General features: G+C 35.3%; 1 protein-coding gene across 1 annotated transcript; it reads left to right on the plus strand.

Annotated features, from left to right (window-relative positions):
* The first annotated feature begins 9,002 nt into the window (after window positions 1-9,002).
* Window positions 9,003-9,875, plus strand: LOC130463681 (uncharacterized). The gene has a single exon (XM_056832889.1). The coding sequence runs from the start codon at window positions 9,003-9,005 to the stop codon at window positions 9,873-9,875; it is 873 nt and encodes a 290-aa protein (XP_056688867.1).
* Window positions 9,876-18,019: the final 8,144 nt, after the last annotated feature.

Here is an 18,019-nt window from a genome sequence, read left to right on the forward strand (position 1 = left end):
AAACATCTTACTGTAAGTAATCTGAGACTAGGAGTACATACATCGTAGTAGCATATGTCCTCATACGGTGTACGTATATTAGTAAAAATAAATGGTCAAAGTGGAAGTAATCCATGTGTGATAAGTTACGAGAAGTAATCTGAGACGGGTGAAATACTACTTACTCCCTCCGTCCCGTAATACTTGACCTGTTTTCCTTATCGGGCCGTCCCTTAATACTTGACCTGTTTCTAAAAATGGAAATATTCTAACAATATTATATTATTTCTCACTCCACCCCTATTAACCCACCTACCCCCTACTCCATACAAAAAATAATTAAAAATTCAACCCCTACTCTCCCCCAACCCCACCTCTTAACCCACCTCCCACTAACTACATTAAAATAATACCCCACTATCAACTACTACCTATTAAATTAAATAAGTCAATTCAAGTCTCTTAAACTTTATGTCAGTCAAACCGGGTCGAGTATTCCTGGACGGAGGGAGTATCAGTTATGTAGACGAAATCTTGGACTATTGCATATAGGTTTTGGGCTATAGTATTAATGGGCCTTAAAGCATGTAGCAGACTAGCAGTAGTACGCTCTTTTAATAGTCCCCGGTGTAGGATATTCATCGTATGGGCTAAATATAGTATACCATAGGAAAAGAGATGTGATCCAATAAGTAATAAGTCGTACCAGTTACTCGTTACTTTGACATTTAAACGTTACCCGCTACTTCAACAGTTATCTGCTAATCGCATGTAGTCATGTGTAGGGGTGAAAGTTTGGTAGGAAAAAACCGAAAATCGAACCGAACCGAATAAGAAATTCGGTTCGGTTTTTTTTTTCTATTCGGTTCGGTTTGGACTGAGATTTTAAAAAAAATTGGTTTTATGGTTTGGATTGGACTGAAATGTCTGAAACCGAATAAATCGAATTAAAACCAAATAAACCGAACTTGGCTAAAAAGTATAATAAAGACCTGAAAATTGGCTAAAAAGGGTATAATATAGGCCCAAATGAAAGGCCCATGAAAATTCGGTTTTATGGTTTGGATTGGACTGGAAATTAAAAATTCGATTTGGTTTGGTTTGGATTAAAAGATTATTTGGTTTGGATTTGGTTTCAAAAAATGAAAACTAAATTAGTTCGGTTTGGACCTTAATCCAAACCGAAAACCGAACTTTCACCCCTAGTCGTGTGTTTAATCGTAGGTTAAAGGGAGATAGCTTTGACTAAGTAATCCAGAATAAAAATTCTTACCTCATGCGTACTCTTCCTCCCAACATGATTCATGTGACCCCCTTTTTTTTAGTGAAAGAATGTAACAGTACGTAGTAAACCTAAGATGCCAAGCTTGTCTTCCAAGTTCTACACTTTTAACAAAATTAATGTCTTTTTTCTTCCTTTTAATTAATTAATTAATTATTGATTAATTTATCTTTTGGTAGATCCCACTTGTTTTCATCTTTTATCTAATTTCCCTTTTCATCAACTATTCACTACTCTATTTGACCTATCTTTCTAATGGAATTATTGATTCTTGTTTTATTTTTTGTTGCTTTTTTCCTAGCATCTATTTTTTATTTGTGTCTCCCCCATAATGCTCAATTTCTGGACTTTAGGAAGAATCAAATTAAGCTATATGGTCCACAATTTTCACTTTTGGAATTTGTATTTCCCTTGTGACCCATTCGCGCAAAAACATTAAAAAAAAAAATTAACAACAATTTTGGACTGCCTAGATACGTTTCACGTACCAAGTGCGGAGTATTGGTTAAAATTTATGAGAACAAAAGCTTTTGTATAAGACCGTCTAACGGTTAGACCACTTTTTTTGGTACTAAGTAAACTAGTGTAAAACATAACTATAAATAATAAAATCATACGGAGTAACTAATTGAATAACAAAATAGTTAAGGCATAAAGACAAATAGTTAAAATTATGACTCGAATAGTTATTATTTTCGAACAAACTTATTAATAACTAAAACTCGTAAAATCTTAACTAATTCATCTCATTGCTTAGCTAATCAGTTTCATTGTTTAACTAATTGGTTCAATGCTTAACTAATTGGTTCGGTTGCATAACTAATTGGTCTCGTTGCTTAACTAATTGAATTTCAAACTTAACTATTTGGTTTCAGCGGTTAACTAATTAGTTAAAGTGCATGCATATAAGTGGTCTAACAGTTAGACTGTCTTTCCAAAAAGTTTGTATGAGAATTATCAAGTACATAGTACTAATTAAACAGAAATAACACCAAATTAAATTTAATACGGAGTAATATATGAGTAAAATAGCACGAAATTAAGTTAATTACGGAGTAATATATGAAGAACAATAACACGAAATAAACAATCAACTTATATCACATAAAAAAAATTCGAAGTTATGGCCACCACAAAATTTTTTGGCACGTCAATTATGAGAGCAATTTTCTCACTTATTGTGCTAGCTCTAGCTACTAGCTACTCACAGAAAACGTGTCGAAATCATTAAGTGGTATGCCAAAATCAGTTTTATTCAGGTTTGAGATTCCTTTATTGTATCTTTTATGAAGAATTATTGCGTAAATATCCTAATCAAGTGCCTAATAACCAGCTCCAATAACTAAAAGCCAAGAAAGAATGGATAAAAACCAATTGAGAATTCAATCAATACTAGTCTCAAACATCGGCATCAATGAATTGAAGTACTCTTAAAAGAAAAAAGAAAAGTGGTAGACAGTAGTAGTTGTAGTCTAATGAAGTACTTTATTCTTATTCCTTGTTTTTGTTTGTGTGCAATAAGATTGGAGTATGTTGCTGAAAATAGCTACGAATCGAATACCTAGCTAGGTCGGTTCTTGACAACGAAAACGTTTTCACTTTGATGGTTTTCATGGCAATATCTTTGTCCTTTGTCAATTATTGTACGGGGTAACCAACAATCACTCTCGTCATGTTTTCGGATACAGCTGCATTCTCTTCACTTGAAATAATTGATTGAAAAACTAAGCTAATGGTGTCTAATCCTACAAATGTACCACAATATATTGTTTGGACTCTTCAGTAGGACCACTCCTACGACGATATTTTTTTTAAATATCCTTTAAAAGAAATTATGAAATAACTCTTAACGTCAATCCGCAGATGGCATGAGCTTTCTTAAGAATTAATCTCGGAACTCAAACCCCGACTTCTGAAAAGGTCCAGAAATCCCCGATAATCGTAGATATTTACCTACAATAATGCCATTGTGCATTATATTATATATATATATATATATATATATATATATATATATATATATATATTCCGATATATATCAAATAGTAACCTGACGTTCAGGTATTAATTAAATATATTACACACTCACAGTCTCTCTACTTTCTCTCTCTAAAAGCAATTGACTTGAGTGCCGCATAAAGAATTTCTCGGGAACACCCGCCAAGATAGCTCTCTTTATCGTTTTACAGGAAACTAGTTGCCCAAGTGAAGTTAACCGGTCACCTAGTTAACTGTTGACGAACTCCCCGCTTTTCACTACTTGTAATTTCTTTGCAAAAACATCTTTCACTCGTTCTTTTATCCACCTTTTCTTTCATACACCTTCCCACTCTTTTATATTATCCATTCTACGTTATCCATATTTTCTTACAAACATTCACCATGTTATTTTAAACTGAATTTACGTTATCCACCTTCGTATTACTTATGAAATCATGATGTCACAAACGTAGTAGCACTTTTCGACGTCTATAAACGCACAAAATTATAATAATACAAAAATTGGAAACAATACACATGGACAAGTAAAATAGAAAAAGTGTACGAATTAAGTGGGATATATGTTACGCATGAAAAGAGTGAAAAGAAATGGCAATCATGCATTTTTGCAAATTAAAAGGAAAAAGAGATAAAATGGCAATTGATTTCCAACTCAAAAGAAAGGAAAACCCAATGCTATTCTGCCATATAATTTCCCCCTTATTCCTTATGTTTGCTCTTTTATAAACTCTTTCGGAGACCATTTTGTCTTTCTAGATGAATGCAAGGGTGTGAGGTGTGTGAAAAGCTTGGAAAAAAACACACATACCAATTAAGTACCACGTTATACATTACGTTTTTTCTTTTTTGGAAACTACCAATAAATCAATATGGTATGAACTATGAAGTATGTCAAGAGACTTGGAAATGAGTATGTTGACGCGGTGAAATCAATTATAAGTTCATAACTATTCCGGTGTTCAAACAATGTGTTTCAGACGAAGGCCCTATTTATTGTAGTGGAAGATCTTGTTTGCTTGAATGAGCGGTGTCTGAATTTACCTGCACAATGAGCAAAGTAACTGGCATCGGGATGTTCCAAGAAAAGCCCCTCCGGTGTCTAAGTAAGAACGATGCTCGGATTCTAGAGAGGGAGTTCTCTAAAGAGTAGTCTTAAGGCAATAAATTGGACGTACCTTGATGTGTGAGCCTTGACGGCTTATTTATAGTATTTGTGTAGTAAATGCTCCAATAGGTCATTTATTACTTGATGGGCCTTGGGCCTTGTATTTGGTTGAATAGCCTTTGAGGGGTAAAATGGCTTTATATGTTGTTGTTGTAGCCTTTTGGGCTTTTAGACTGTCGATCCAATTAAGAACCAATTGGGCACCCAAACAATAACTATTCACGTGGTCAAATTTAGAAAGTTTTAGCATTTTAAAACTTTGTGAAAAAGAAATATATTCAGAGGAATTAAATGTGTATATTGTGGATTCGTTTCAGTGAATTTTTATTATAATATACAACTAGTCTGTACCCGTGTATTAGCACGGGATATTTATAAAATTAAAAAGCTAATAAAAATATTATTAATTTTAGTTTCCTTCTTTATTCATATTATTAGTTAAATAGACTAAAGGTTTTGTTGAAGCAAGCTTTCCCAAACAACATGTGTGGGAGTCCCACATTGATAAAATATGAGAGAGTTAATCACATAATAAGGCCAAGGGGCTACTTCCCTTATTGCCATATGGTTTTAAGGTGGAACCTCCTTTGGATTTGTTAAGTGGACTCTCTCTCTTGATGACAGGTGCGGCCCAGACCCGTATTTAACAGGTTTAAATATTTTTCTTTTTTGTTAGTATTTTTTTTCCTCTTGTTGGTAATTTAATTTTATGCTTTAATAGTTTCCTATTTGATTAAGCTTAATTTGAGGAAATTAAGGGTGATGACGTGGAGTAGTTGTGGTTTGATAATTGGGGGTTTGAAGGCCTCTCATTTCTCACCACTCTACTTTAATAATATAGATTTCTTATTTCATACGGAGTATTAGTCAAATATATATAGAGTATATGCATATTTATGGGAAAGTATAATAGACCGTGTAAAATTCAAATGAACGGTAAGAATTAATAATGTGACAATTAGACAATTACTAGTGTAGTAAAGTAGTACGTAGTAGTTACTAGTTACATACACGATCAACAAATCATGAACAAGCACTTTGGTTGTTTGATATTAGGTTACGAAAAGATAATTCTGAATTCAACGTAACTATTGCTTGACATAAGAAGCATATTTATATTCTCATGCGTTTTCCATCATGGGACATACCGGTTCCCCCCATTTTTTTTTTCTTTTTTAAAACCCCTTTCTCTCTCTCATGCACTGGAAAAATGATACTAGTCTAAAGTGAGATACAGTTTTCTGTATTTTACTCACTAAGTAGTGTCCCAAAATTAGTATTAGGTGTGTCAAAAAAAATTTCACTCATACATGGTTGTCATAATTAAGTTATGTAGTCTGTACATGCATCAAACAGAGGAATATGAAATTCCGATCATTCCATGCATTCTATTGACGGCAAACAAGCAAGGTATTATGGGATGTAGGGATTACATAGTTAATTTTTTTTGATAGATTCATATTAAGATTAAAAAAAAAAAAAAAATTCCTCAAAAGACATATTGACTGAGATATAGCAATATAAGCGTGTGTCCTTAGGGCACGGCATAAGGGGCGGTCGCCTGGGCCCAGGTAAAAGGTTCACTATCATGTCAAGTATTACTAGCTAGTTAGCTAGATCGTTCACCCCATTTTCGAGCAATTTGTTTTCTTACTACATACTTATAACACTTTTAAATGTACAAGTCCTTAATATATCTTTAGGATCATTTCCCATTAGAATTTACTAGAATATATTACATACGTCGTACACTTTCTCATATTTTCTCCTTACATGTGAGAATAAAATAAAATAGGAATTTCCAATGTACATAAAAACAATACACCTAATAATTTTCAAGAATTTACTCAACTTAGTGCGCAAACCTTATAATTAAAAAAAAATTGACTGACGTAGTATGATGATTACGGTCTATTGCGCGCCCTGATACTTTATAATTTTCCTAAATTAATGTTCGGGTGGTGTTATTTTTCTAATTCAGCAATTCTGGTTAGGTAATAGGAAGTGGTTAGTTAGTGGTGAGATCTTTGCTTTTGATTCTGTTTTTTTTTTTGTCTTTTTTTTTGGGTGAAGTCTTTTGATTTTGCTTATGTTAAATATATTTAGTGATTTATCTATAACAAAAATATTATTGATGGTGATCTTGCTTTTTGGAGTAATTGTTTTATTTATGATATATCGTGTATTTAAAGAAAATCAAAATTTTAACAGTTTTACCAATACAAGCAATTCCACTTGCATGGACCCGGTCCACCATAAGATTACCATGGACCAGGGTAATTAGGCAATTTTAACAGTGAGTAAATTATAGAAACTGTAGTTCTGTAAAGTAACTATATCTCCAGAATAATAACTATGAACATAATAATGATAAGAGTAACTATTTTATCCAAAGAGTAACTATATCATATAGAAAAGTAATTTTAACTGTAAAATAATTACTACTATATATTCATTCTTGCAGAAAAAAAAAGAGTAAATTATAGAAACTATAGGTTCTGTAAAGTAACTATATTTTCAGAATAGTAACTATGAAATAAATAATAATAATATAGTAATTTCGATGAGAACAATTATTCTATCCAAAGATTAACTATATTATATAGAAAAATAACTTTAGCTGTAAAACAATTACTATATTATAAAAATAAACAATATGATATAGATGGTTTAGAGGTCATATAGTATTTTTTTTATTATATATCACATAATTACTGAAATATAAAAGAGTAACTATATCAAAAGTAACAGTAATTATAACTCTTGAACAATAATAAAGAAAACATTAACTACTTGGTTAGTTGTTTTAGCTACGACATTCTAATTCTTTGCATCTATAAATAAACCATGTTAAACTCAAATGTTTTTTGAACTAAAAAATACTAATCGACACGTTCACGTGGACCCCGTCTCTTTTTTCCACCAACACATCATGTCCTTCCTCTACCACGTTCTTGGTTTCCATTGTTGTCAGGATTTTCTTCTTCTCCTCCTGCTTTTGTTTTCCTTGCAGAATTTATTCTTTGCACGATTTCAATTCTGGATGCATCATCTCTTGTATTTCCGAATCAATAATATTTAAACTAAGTTAATAATTTAACATTTAAATATGAAAAACTAACATAGTAACTATGTAAAACGTGTAGTTTCTATTATGCATCATATAGTAAGTCTTACAATTAACGATGGTAAAATACTTGCAGAATTGCATATATAGTTATTGTTATTGTTATAGTCATATAGTTACTGTCAAAATAATATAGTCACTTTTATTAATAATAACACGGAGTACAAAGAAAGATCATAAAATGAACATAATGATAAGATAATAACTATTAAAAATATATAGTTACTATTATACATGATATAGTAACTCTTAATATTAATGATAGTCATATACGAGCAAGGTTGTAGATATAGTTATTGTTATGATCATATAGTTGTTGTGATCATAACATAGTAACTCTTATTACTAATAACATGGAATACAACAAAGAACATGAAAAGAACATTATAACATACATAAAAAACTATACCAAACATATAGTTACTATAATACAAGATATAATACCTATAAATATTATTGATGGTCATTTAGTCACAGAGTTGCAGACATAGTTGATGTGATAATAATATAGTAACTCTATCCATAATACATTAACTATATCATTAAAAATATAGAATAACATAAAAACATGCACATAACATAATAAACTAACATAGTACCTATTTCAAAAATATAGTAACTATATAAAACGTACAATAACTATTAAAGAAAATAAACATATGGTAACAAGTCATGATAAAATAAACATAATATCTATTTCAAACATATAGTAACTATATAAATAATATAGTAACTATTGAAGAAAATAAACATATGGTAACACATCATGATAAAATAAACATAGTACCTATTTCAAACATATAGTAACTAATATAATAATATAGTAACTATTGTACATAATAACTTTTTTACGTCATTAATCAACAATTATTGTTAGAGAGATGTTAGAGAGAGAAGCTGGAGGTTTTCTCCCTCCAGCACAACACCAAACCGCCCTCACGGCACCACTACTCTTGACAGGGACCGAGCACTCCGACCAGCAGCGCAACCAGGGGCGACCAAGAGCCAAGAGTCAACCTCCTCATCGGAACCAACATGCACCCACCAACACCACCACTTCCCGGAGCCCAACACATCCATCCTTACCAACCACCCCCTACCAAATCATACCAAACAACGCTTCTGGACACTCAACCCACCCCATTCACCGCAACAGAACTTTCAAAGACATACTCACATTAACAAAAACACCAACGACATCACCACTACCCCAAGGTACTCCCATAATCCCCATACCCAAAACACACTTCTCAAACCTACCGTTTGCCCTTAACCCACCTCCACCATCTACCCTAGGGGCCGACCTATTCTTACCTCTCTCAAAGGAAAGGTATGAAGACATAACCTCACCATGGCTAGGTTCCATAATAGTAAAAGTCATAGGTAAGTCCTTTGAGAAGGATTACTTACGGAGGGAATTGCAAAAATTATGGAGAATTACGAAGAACATGGACCTCGTAGCATTGGGCAAGGGTTTTTATGCATTGCATGGGATTTCGCAGGAGATACGCTGCCATATTTTAGCCGATGGGCCATGGTTTGTCATGGGGGCACACTTGTGGGCACAAAATTGGGAACCATCCTTCAGACCCTCAGAGGCAAAGATAGACACCGGACCGGTGTGGGTAACATTACCTGAGTTGCCACTGGAATTTTACGAAAAGTCAATGTTAGAGGACATTGGTCAACAATTGGGAACAGTTGTTAAGATTGATACACACACTTTGAAAGGGGAAGCAAGGAGATTTGCTAACATCTGTGTGCTTATTTCTAAGGAAAACACACCGGCAAGGGGCATTTGGCTAGGGAAATCTTACCAAAAAATTCAATACTCCAGTGGTGTGTGGTTCTGTAAACACTGCAATCAGTTTGGGCATGCACATGACACGTGTCCGTTGGGAATTCCTCCGACCACAACCGCTCACAAAGTTAGTCAAACTAATGAAGATGGAAGGACCGGAGTTTGGAAAGTAATTAGCAAAAGAGGTAAGGAGATTAGGGCTAATCCAGAAAAGCAAGAAAATATGTTAAATAAAAAGTGGGCCCCAAAGGAAACAGTACAGCCGCCTCCTACAGGAAAAGAAACACATGGGGAAAGCAAAGAAATCTTAAGTACTGTGCACGAAGAGTTTGTACCTGGGGAACATATCTTTAACCCCTTCTCTATACTCGGGTCCCTTGAATCTAGCGATTCGGAAGATGAGGAACTCCCTTCCCCCACCCCAAAGAGGACACGTACCCCCCCCCCCTTTGCAGAAACAACACTCTACCACTGCCATCACCTTACCTACACACTCGAGTATCTCGTCATCCAAGGTTAAAACTCACACAACCCCCTTATCTCCCTCTTTAAACCAACCAAAAAACCTTTCACCTTCCCAAGAACCCCTTGGAAACATACATGATGGAAAACCACCACTCACCCATATCTTCCGTCGGAAGTGCATCCTCAACAACACTCTCATCCTCCCCACCGAGAGCCACACTCATGAATCCTGACGAGACTCTTCTCCTCAACAGGACAGCCCTACCCCTCAAACCAGAAATAAACCTCCTCAACACCTTCTACCTCCTCCCATATCTGACCTACCTTCAAGAATTATCCCTCATGGAAGTGAAGAAGTTGATCCTACACCCGAACTTAGCCCCACCAGAGATAGACAATCTCTTGATGTATACGGGGGGGGACGAGGATTTCGAACTAGCCCATCTACCCCAATTATACGACGCCGATCACCTTCCGCCGGTAATGGAAGTATTCATGACTTGGTTACTCGAGAAAGAGGTCGTAGTCGAACAAGAGGAACTAAATCTACTTCACAACCTGGGCCCGTGGCTGGACCCGTACTCGCTGCTCCCGAAGTGGAGGAAATTTGCACAACTACGGCATGCACCGATCGAGGTGGTAGCAACATGCAACACAAATGCTCTGATGTCCATCGATATACTCCCCATGCTCAAACAGATCTCCTTTCAAGTGAATTGGGAAGGGGTAAAAGGAAGAAGAAACTTGCGAGTAACAAGGGTCAAGGCCATCCCTCGGAGGCAGACCTGGTTGTGCCCACTAACTCACGAAGAAATCGATCCGTGGGGGGGAGAGCAAACAGAAAAAGTCAGGGCGATGAAGCGCCTACCACAACTGCCGTTTAATATGTCTATCATCTACTTGAATGCAAGGGGAATTGGGAGAAAATCTTTCAACCCAAATTTTCGTCACCTACTAGCCTTTCACAATCCCGATTTGGTCATCATCTCAGAAACCCAAGCGGGCCGGTCTAAAACAGCCCAAATCGTCGCCAACCTACCCTTTGACTCTTGGCATTTGGTCGAACCGGAGGGTGTTGCTGGTGGCATTCTCCTAATGTGGAAGTCTAGCCGCATCAACGTCCACATTGTTAGCGAGAATCGTCAAGGAGTGCATGGTCTCATCGAGGTAATACTTTCAAATATTTCTTTTGTTATGTCCGCAATCTATGCAAGCACTGATTTTAGTTTGAGGAAAAATTTGTGGTCTAATTTGGTCGACATTGCTGCTAATGTGAATTTGCCATGGATTGTTATTGGTGATTTTAACGAAATTTTGTGTAAGTCTGAGAAATGGGGTGGGAGACCTTTGAACAGGAAAAGAGCTACCTTATTTGCAGATACGATGAACACTTGTAACCTTACTGATCTGGGGTATAATGGGTCAAAGTTCACATGGACCAATAAAAGGAAGGAGGATCCCATACATGAAAGACTAGACCGGGGGTGGGGTAACTCTTTGTGGACGAATTTGTTTCCCAACTCATCCATTTGGCACTTACCACGAATTACCTCCGACCACTGTCCCATCCTTTTAAAACTTGACTCCACCCCTCCGTCTGGAGGCACCAAGCCTTTCCGTTTTGAACCAATGTGGATGACAAACCTAAACTATCACACTCTCATTAATCAGGTCTGGCCTTGTGGGGAGGGGGGGATTTTGGGAAAACTTAAAGCTATGAGCGATCATTTAGTGCAATGAAATAAAGAAATCTTTGGTAATGTGTATGCGAGGAAAAAGAGAGTTCTAGCTAGGTTAAAAGGGGCGCAAGAATGTCTAGATAATAACCCGATTTCGAAATTTCATCAAAACTTAGTGTCTAGCCTCCAGGACGAGTTTTTGTTAATTTTGGAACAAGAAGAGAGCCTTTGGTTAATGAAAAGTAGGGCAGATTGGGTGGTGAATGGAGAGCGTAACACAAGCTTTTTTCATAGATCAGTCCAGGTTAGAAGACAGAGAGGTAGGATTAGATGTCTAAAAAATGATATGGGTGAAGAGATTAGCGACCCCAACGATTTGGTAGACCATATTAGGGAATTCTATGTTACTCTTTACTCTTCAAGCCAAGCGGATTGTAGTATCATTAGCCCCCACTCACAGGGAAGTGTGGTTCTGGCGAACCCACCTTCAGACCAGGAGGTCAAACAAGCCCTTTTTGCTATGAAACCCCTTAAGGCCCCGGGTCCAGATGGGTTCCATCCCACTTTTTTCCAACATTCATGGGAAACATTAGGAGGGGACGTGTGTTCCGAAATTAGGAGTTGGTTCACCAAAGGTCATGTCCCACCAACACTTTGTCATGCCCTAATATGCTTAATCCCTAAACAAGATAACCCGGAAACGGTGAAACAATTACTACCAATAAGTCTATGCAATACTATGTATAAGTTGGTCACCAAAATTCTTGTGAATAGGATGAAACCATACTTGTCTAGTTGGATTAGTGACACTCAAAACAGCTTTATTAAGGGGAGGGGGCCTGACATCAACCTTGTGGTGGCATCCGAAGTCCTACATAGCATGAATAAAATGAAAGGAGATGTGGGTTGGTTTGCACTCAAGGTGGACTTGGAAAAAGCCTATGACCGTCTAGAGTGGAGTTTTATTCGTAGTTGTCTTATTAATCTTGACTTGGATGATCATACGGTGACCCTAATCATGGATTGCATTTGTAGCGCATCCTCCTCGATCCTTGTCAATGGAGGTAAAACCCCTCCTTTCACCCATTCAAGAGGGCTAAGACAAGGCGACCCAATGTCACCATATATCTTTAATATTTGCCTAGACACGCTGTCCCAAATGATCTTTAAAGCTTGCGATAACAAACACTGGAAACCCTTTGTCGTAGGAAGGAAAAAAGTCCAAGTGTCACACCTCCTCTTTGCGGATGATCTCTTGTTATTTGGGAGGGTTGATGATTCTACGGCGTGTACCCTAAGGGAGGTACTTGATGACTTTTGTGCAATGTCGGGGCAAAAGGTTAATGATGCCAAGAGTCGACTTATCTTTTCAAAAAACACTCATAGTGACCATAAAAAACAATTCCAAGACACCATCAATGTTCATGAAAGTAAGAGTCTAGGTATGTATCTAGGAATGCCCATCTCCCACAAAAAGCCAACTCGTAGCAATGTCCAATTTTTGGTAGAAAAGGTGAGGAAAAAGCTAGCTACGTGGAAAGCCAGTTGCCTGACTAGAGCAGGGAGATTATGACTAATCAAGTCCACCTTAAACACCATTCCTAATTACTACATGCAAGCTAACTACTTCCCTAAAGCGACATTGGCAGACCTAGACAAAATCAGCAATGATTTCCTTTGGGGGGATAGGGAAAATAGCAAGAAAATACACCTCGTAGGAAAGGCTAACACGTTCAAACCAAAAGACCAAGGGGGTTTGGGCATTAGAGCACATGATACTCTAAACATGATCTCCATGGCTAAGCTAGGTTGGAAGTTGTGTCACGGGAGGGATACGTTGGCCACTAAGTGCATCCAGTCAAAGTATGTTCATAAAAATCATGTCACTAAATTCTCTAATGGGTCTCCCTTGTGGAAAAGTGTAGGGAAGGGGTGGGGTTTTTTTGCCTCAAATTGTGTATGGGAGGTAGGGAGTGGGGAAAGCGTTGCCCTATGGTCTGACAAGTGGGTGGGGAGATCCTCTCTTAGAGCTTTAATACATGAGCCGCTAAACCAAGGGGAAGAGGAATGGAAGTTAGCCACTTGTATTAACTCCAATGGTTGGATCTTTGATCGCATCTCCTTTCATCTCCCTCAAACTATCCTTGATCGAATCTATAGCCTTCCAAGTCCAAATCAGTGTAGCCAGGATAAACCGTCATCCCTCTTTGTTGAGGCCAATCGTTTCTCCTTGGCCCATGCATATAACGTAGCCACCCACTCCAACAACCAAACATCTGTAGCCTGGTTGTGGAAGGCTCGTATTCCACCCAAGTACGCTGTGTTTATGTGGCTTGCTTGGTGGGATCGCCTACCCCACAAAAAACTCCTAGCTATAAGACAAGTCATACAAGACCCCTTTTGTTCTCACTGCCATGACCGGGTGGAAGATACCTTACACATACTTAGAGATTGTGTCCAGGCGAACCAAGTGTGGAATTACTTCCAGCTTCCTGTTGATTTCTGGTTGAAAGAACCGAAACAGTGGTTGCAGTCAAACTTCTTGTGGGGGGGTAGCTACAAGGGGATAGGGTGGGACCTCCTTTTTCCATATACCTGCTTTGAACTTTGGAAGCAAAGAAATAGACATGTGTTTGAGAACACTCCCTATGACCCCCCGAATATAACCATCACAAAAGCTAGCAACCTTGCCATGGAATACCTTAAGTTCCACCCCCATAGCGTGCACCCACCAAAGGTATGGTCGAGTAATGGTGACATTTCCCCTCCTTTTAGGAACAATATCCATGTGAACGTAGACGCATCCTTTATTCACCATGATACCCCATCTAGTATTGCAGGTGTGTTTCGTGATTCTGCAGGTAATTGGGTGCTCGGCTTCTCGAAATTGGTTTACGCCGTCTCCCCCTCACATGCGGAGCTGCTAGGTATTCGGGAGGCTTTGGAGGTGGCTAAGTCAAAATGGAATAGTATCACTATTATCACTGACTGCTTGCGTGCAGCCAAAGCGCTTAAGAACCAAGGACTACAAACTAACTGCCTGTCGAACACCTATCTTATGTGCAGGGAGTTGCAGGAGGCGTTTACAACCGTTGAGTACATGTTCGTGCCAAGGAAAGACAACGTAGTAGCGGATAGTTTAGCTAAGCGGAGTAGGAAGGATAACCTTGTAGTGAATGTAACTAGGATGTTTCCCCACCCCCCTAGTTATTGTTTAGATGATTTGCTTTTGGATTGTAATAGGCTCTATGCCTCTAACTCAACTTAAGTAATGTTTGTGCTCCTCAGTTTACCAAAAAAAAAAAAAAAAACTATTGTACACATATAGTAACCATTATAATCACACAACAACTAGCTTAACATATAGTGATTATTATTATAATATAGTAACTATTGTACAAATATAGTAACCATTATAATCATATAGTCACTATCTAAGAAGCAGACAAAAATATACTCGAAATAACATACTTCCTCCATTCTTTATTAAATGACACAATTTTTTTGTCACGTTTGCCAATGCAATATTTCAACCATTAATACCTTTTATTATCAATGGTTAAAAATTATAAAAGTTTGATATTATAAAACTATAGGATGAGACGATTATAACAAGACCCCACATGACTATATTTTTTGTTACGTATAAATCACAATTGATGGTAAAAGTATATTATATGAATAGTGCCAAAAGTACAATTGTGTCATTTAAAAAAGAATGGAGGAAGTATTACATAATGTAATCGTATAGTAACTATTATTTATCAAAAAGTCACTATAAACTGTTCTTAACATAGTAACTATCTTAAACACATAGTTATTGTTTTAAATTTATAATAACTTTCTAAAAAATATAGTAACTATTTTAAACACATAGTTACTGTTTTAAAGTTATAGTAACTTTTTAAAAAATATAGTTACTCTAAAAACTACTACTAACATAAACACAATGAATATTCCAATGACTATTAAAAACATTATTTCGCAACATAAATTAAAGGTAACTATATCATTTATATACTAACTATATGAAACACTAACCCTAATTTCACCCAAACAACAAACACTATTTCTATCTCTTGTGCTTTGCTGCATCAATTCTTAAAGTTCACAGCCTTTGTCTCTTTTTTCCTAAATTTAAGGCATTATTTTTTCTTATACAAATGATATTGTAAAGTATTTTTGGAGATTCGTCACTAGATAGTGCAACTTTAGGACCTGGAATAACATGTGATTGATACTTCGTATTATTTTCTTTTACAAATATCAAATATATAGTAACTATATAAACCATATAGTAACTATATAAACCATATAGTAACTATATAAAACATATAGTGACTATTATTAAAATATAGTAACTATTGAACACATATAGTAACCATTATAATCATATAGTCACTATCTAAGAAGCGGACAAATACATACTCTAAATAACATAGTACATAATGTAATCGTATAGTAACTATTATTTATCAGAAAGTCACTATAAACTGTTCATAACAGAATAACTATCTTAAACACATAGTTACTGTTTTAAACTTATAATAACTTTCTAAAAAATATAGCGACTATTTTAAACACATAGTTACTGTTTTAAAGTTATAGTAACTTTTAAAAAAAAGTATAGTTACTCTAAAAACTACTACTAACATAAACACAACGAACATTCTAGTGACTATTAAAAACACTAATTTAAATTAAAGGTGACTATATCATTTATATACTAACTATGTGAAACACTAACCCTAATTTCAACAAAACAACAAACATTTCGAATCACTCAACAAAATAATAACTATTGTACACATATAGTAACCATTAAAATAATATAGTAACTATTGTACACATATAGTAACCATTAAAATTACATAGTACCTCTTTAAACCATATAGTTACTGTATTACTCATATAGTTACTATTTAAAATCGTGAAGTCACTGATCGAATTCGCGAAGTGAAAACGATACTTCGGTAAAACACAAACATTAATTTCTTCAAAACAACAAATATTTTCAATTTTAAATAAAAATATTAAAATTCTTTAAAAAACAACAAACCGAGATGTGATCTCTAAAAATTCTTGTGAAGATTTGTAGGCGAGCGCAAATTCTTCGATTCGATTTCGACAACGATGAACCTCCTTCTTGATCTACTACTTCCTCCAATTTTTCCTCATCAAATAGATCTAATCATAAGAATTATAAGATAATTACGAAAAAAATCGAACAAAACCTAGAAATTTGGGCTAAATTTTGAAAAGCATAGAGAGAAAATGAAAGAGAATGAACAGAATGTAGATCTGAAATTTTGAAAAATAAAAAAGTTTCAAACGTATATAAAGTGGGCTAGACACAAATCGCATTAAAACTCTTCAAAACACATAGTAACTCTTTAAAACACATAGTTACTGTAATACGCATATAGTTATTATTTAAAATTACAAAATAACTGTCACGTGACAGTTACATATGTTACCCATAAAAATTACTCTGTTGCCCTGGTCCACGCTAAGTTAGCATGGACCAGGTTTATATTAGTGTAAATACAATACAAGTACTCTATATGTAACTTAGTGTATACTCTAAGTACATTAAAGATCACAAAAAAAACAATAGTAGACTTTCAAGGACAAGTCGGCGTATGTAATAACACAATACAATATTGTTTATGTTTGTTAATTTAACCTCTTTGTTTCATTAACGCTTGCCTTTAGTGTGAAAAAATTAGAAACGAAAATATTTTGAAAAGAATTATTACAGATTAATATTTTATCAAATTGCATTTATCAAAATTTGCTTGTATATATTTGATTCTCTAATCTGATAGTCATACATTATTCTTTTTACAGTTTTGTAACTTCTTCTACACAACTTGACTTATACTCCGCGTAATTTTGAATTATGGTTGCTCCCTTATTTAGATTTATATATTTGTTTTATGATACATGTCGATTGAGATCTTTCTCCTGAACATTATTAGGGTAAAACTTCTCTCTGCAATATAAGTGTCCATAGTAAGTAATAGAAGAATTACAAAATTACCCTATCTTAAAAAATGGTTAGACCGTAGAGCAAAAGTCGAATTACTCCGCATACAAAAAAGTAACAAATCAAAGGCGAAAATAAAATAAAGGAAAATAGCTAAATTTACAACACTTTATTTCTCGCGTAGGATAAAACTTAATTAATTAATTCTACGTACATATATAATTATATTTAACAAATCTCTAACTAATATACTCACAAAAAAAAAAAAAAACTAATAATTTCTGAAATGTGACTCAAAAAGAAAAGAAAAGTTAGTTAAATGAGGGATCCCTAGCACAATACTTTGGCAGAGTATAATTGAGAAGCACGAAATTAACCATCATAGTTTATTCCCTTCACAAATACGCCACAACTGAATAAGTGAATGCTTAGCTTCTATCTCTCCCATATTTGACCACTTTTCCACTTCCCAGAATTTCTGTCTATAATTCGATCAAAAGCTATTAATCTGACCAAAGTTTATGCAGGGGA

The sequence above is a fragment of the Spinacia oleracea genome, chromosome 6 (assembly GCF_020520425.1).
Source record: "Spinacia oleracea cultivar Varoflay chromosome 6, BTI_SOV_V1, whole genome shotgun sequence".
NCBI lineage: Eukaryota > Viridiplantae > Streptophyta > Magnoliopsida > Caryophyllales > Amaranthaceae > Spinacia > Spinacia oleracea.

Bases quoted from the DNA above. Each gene is read 5' to 3' on its own strand.
- LOC130463681 (XM_056832889.1), top strand. From the start codon at position 9,003: ATGGACCTCGTAGCATTGGGCAAGGGTTTTTATGCATTGCATGGGATT.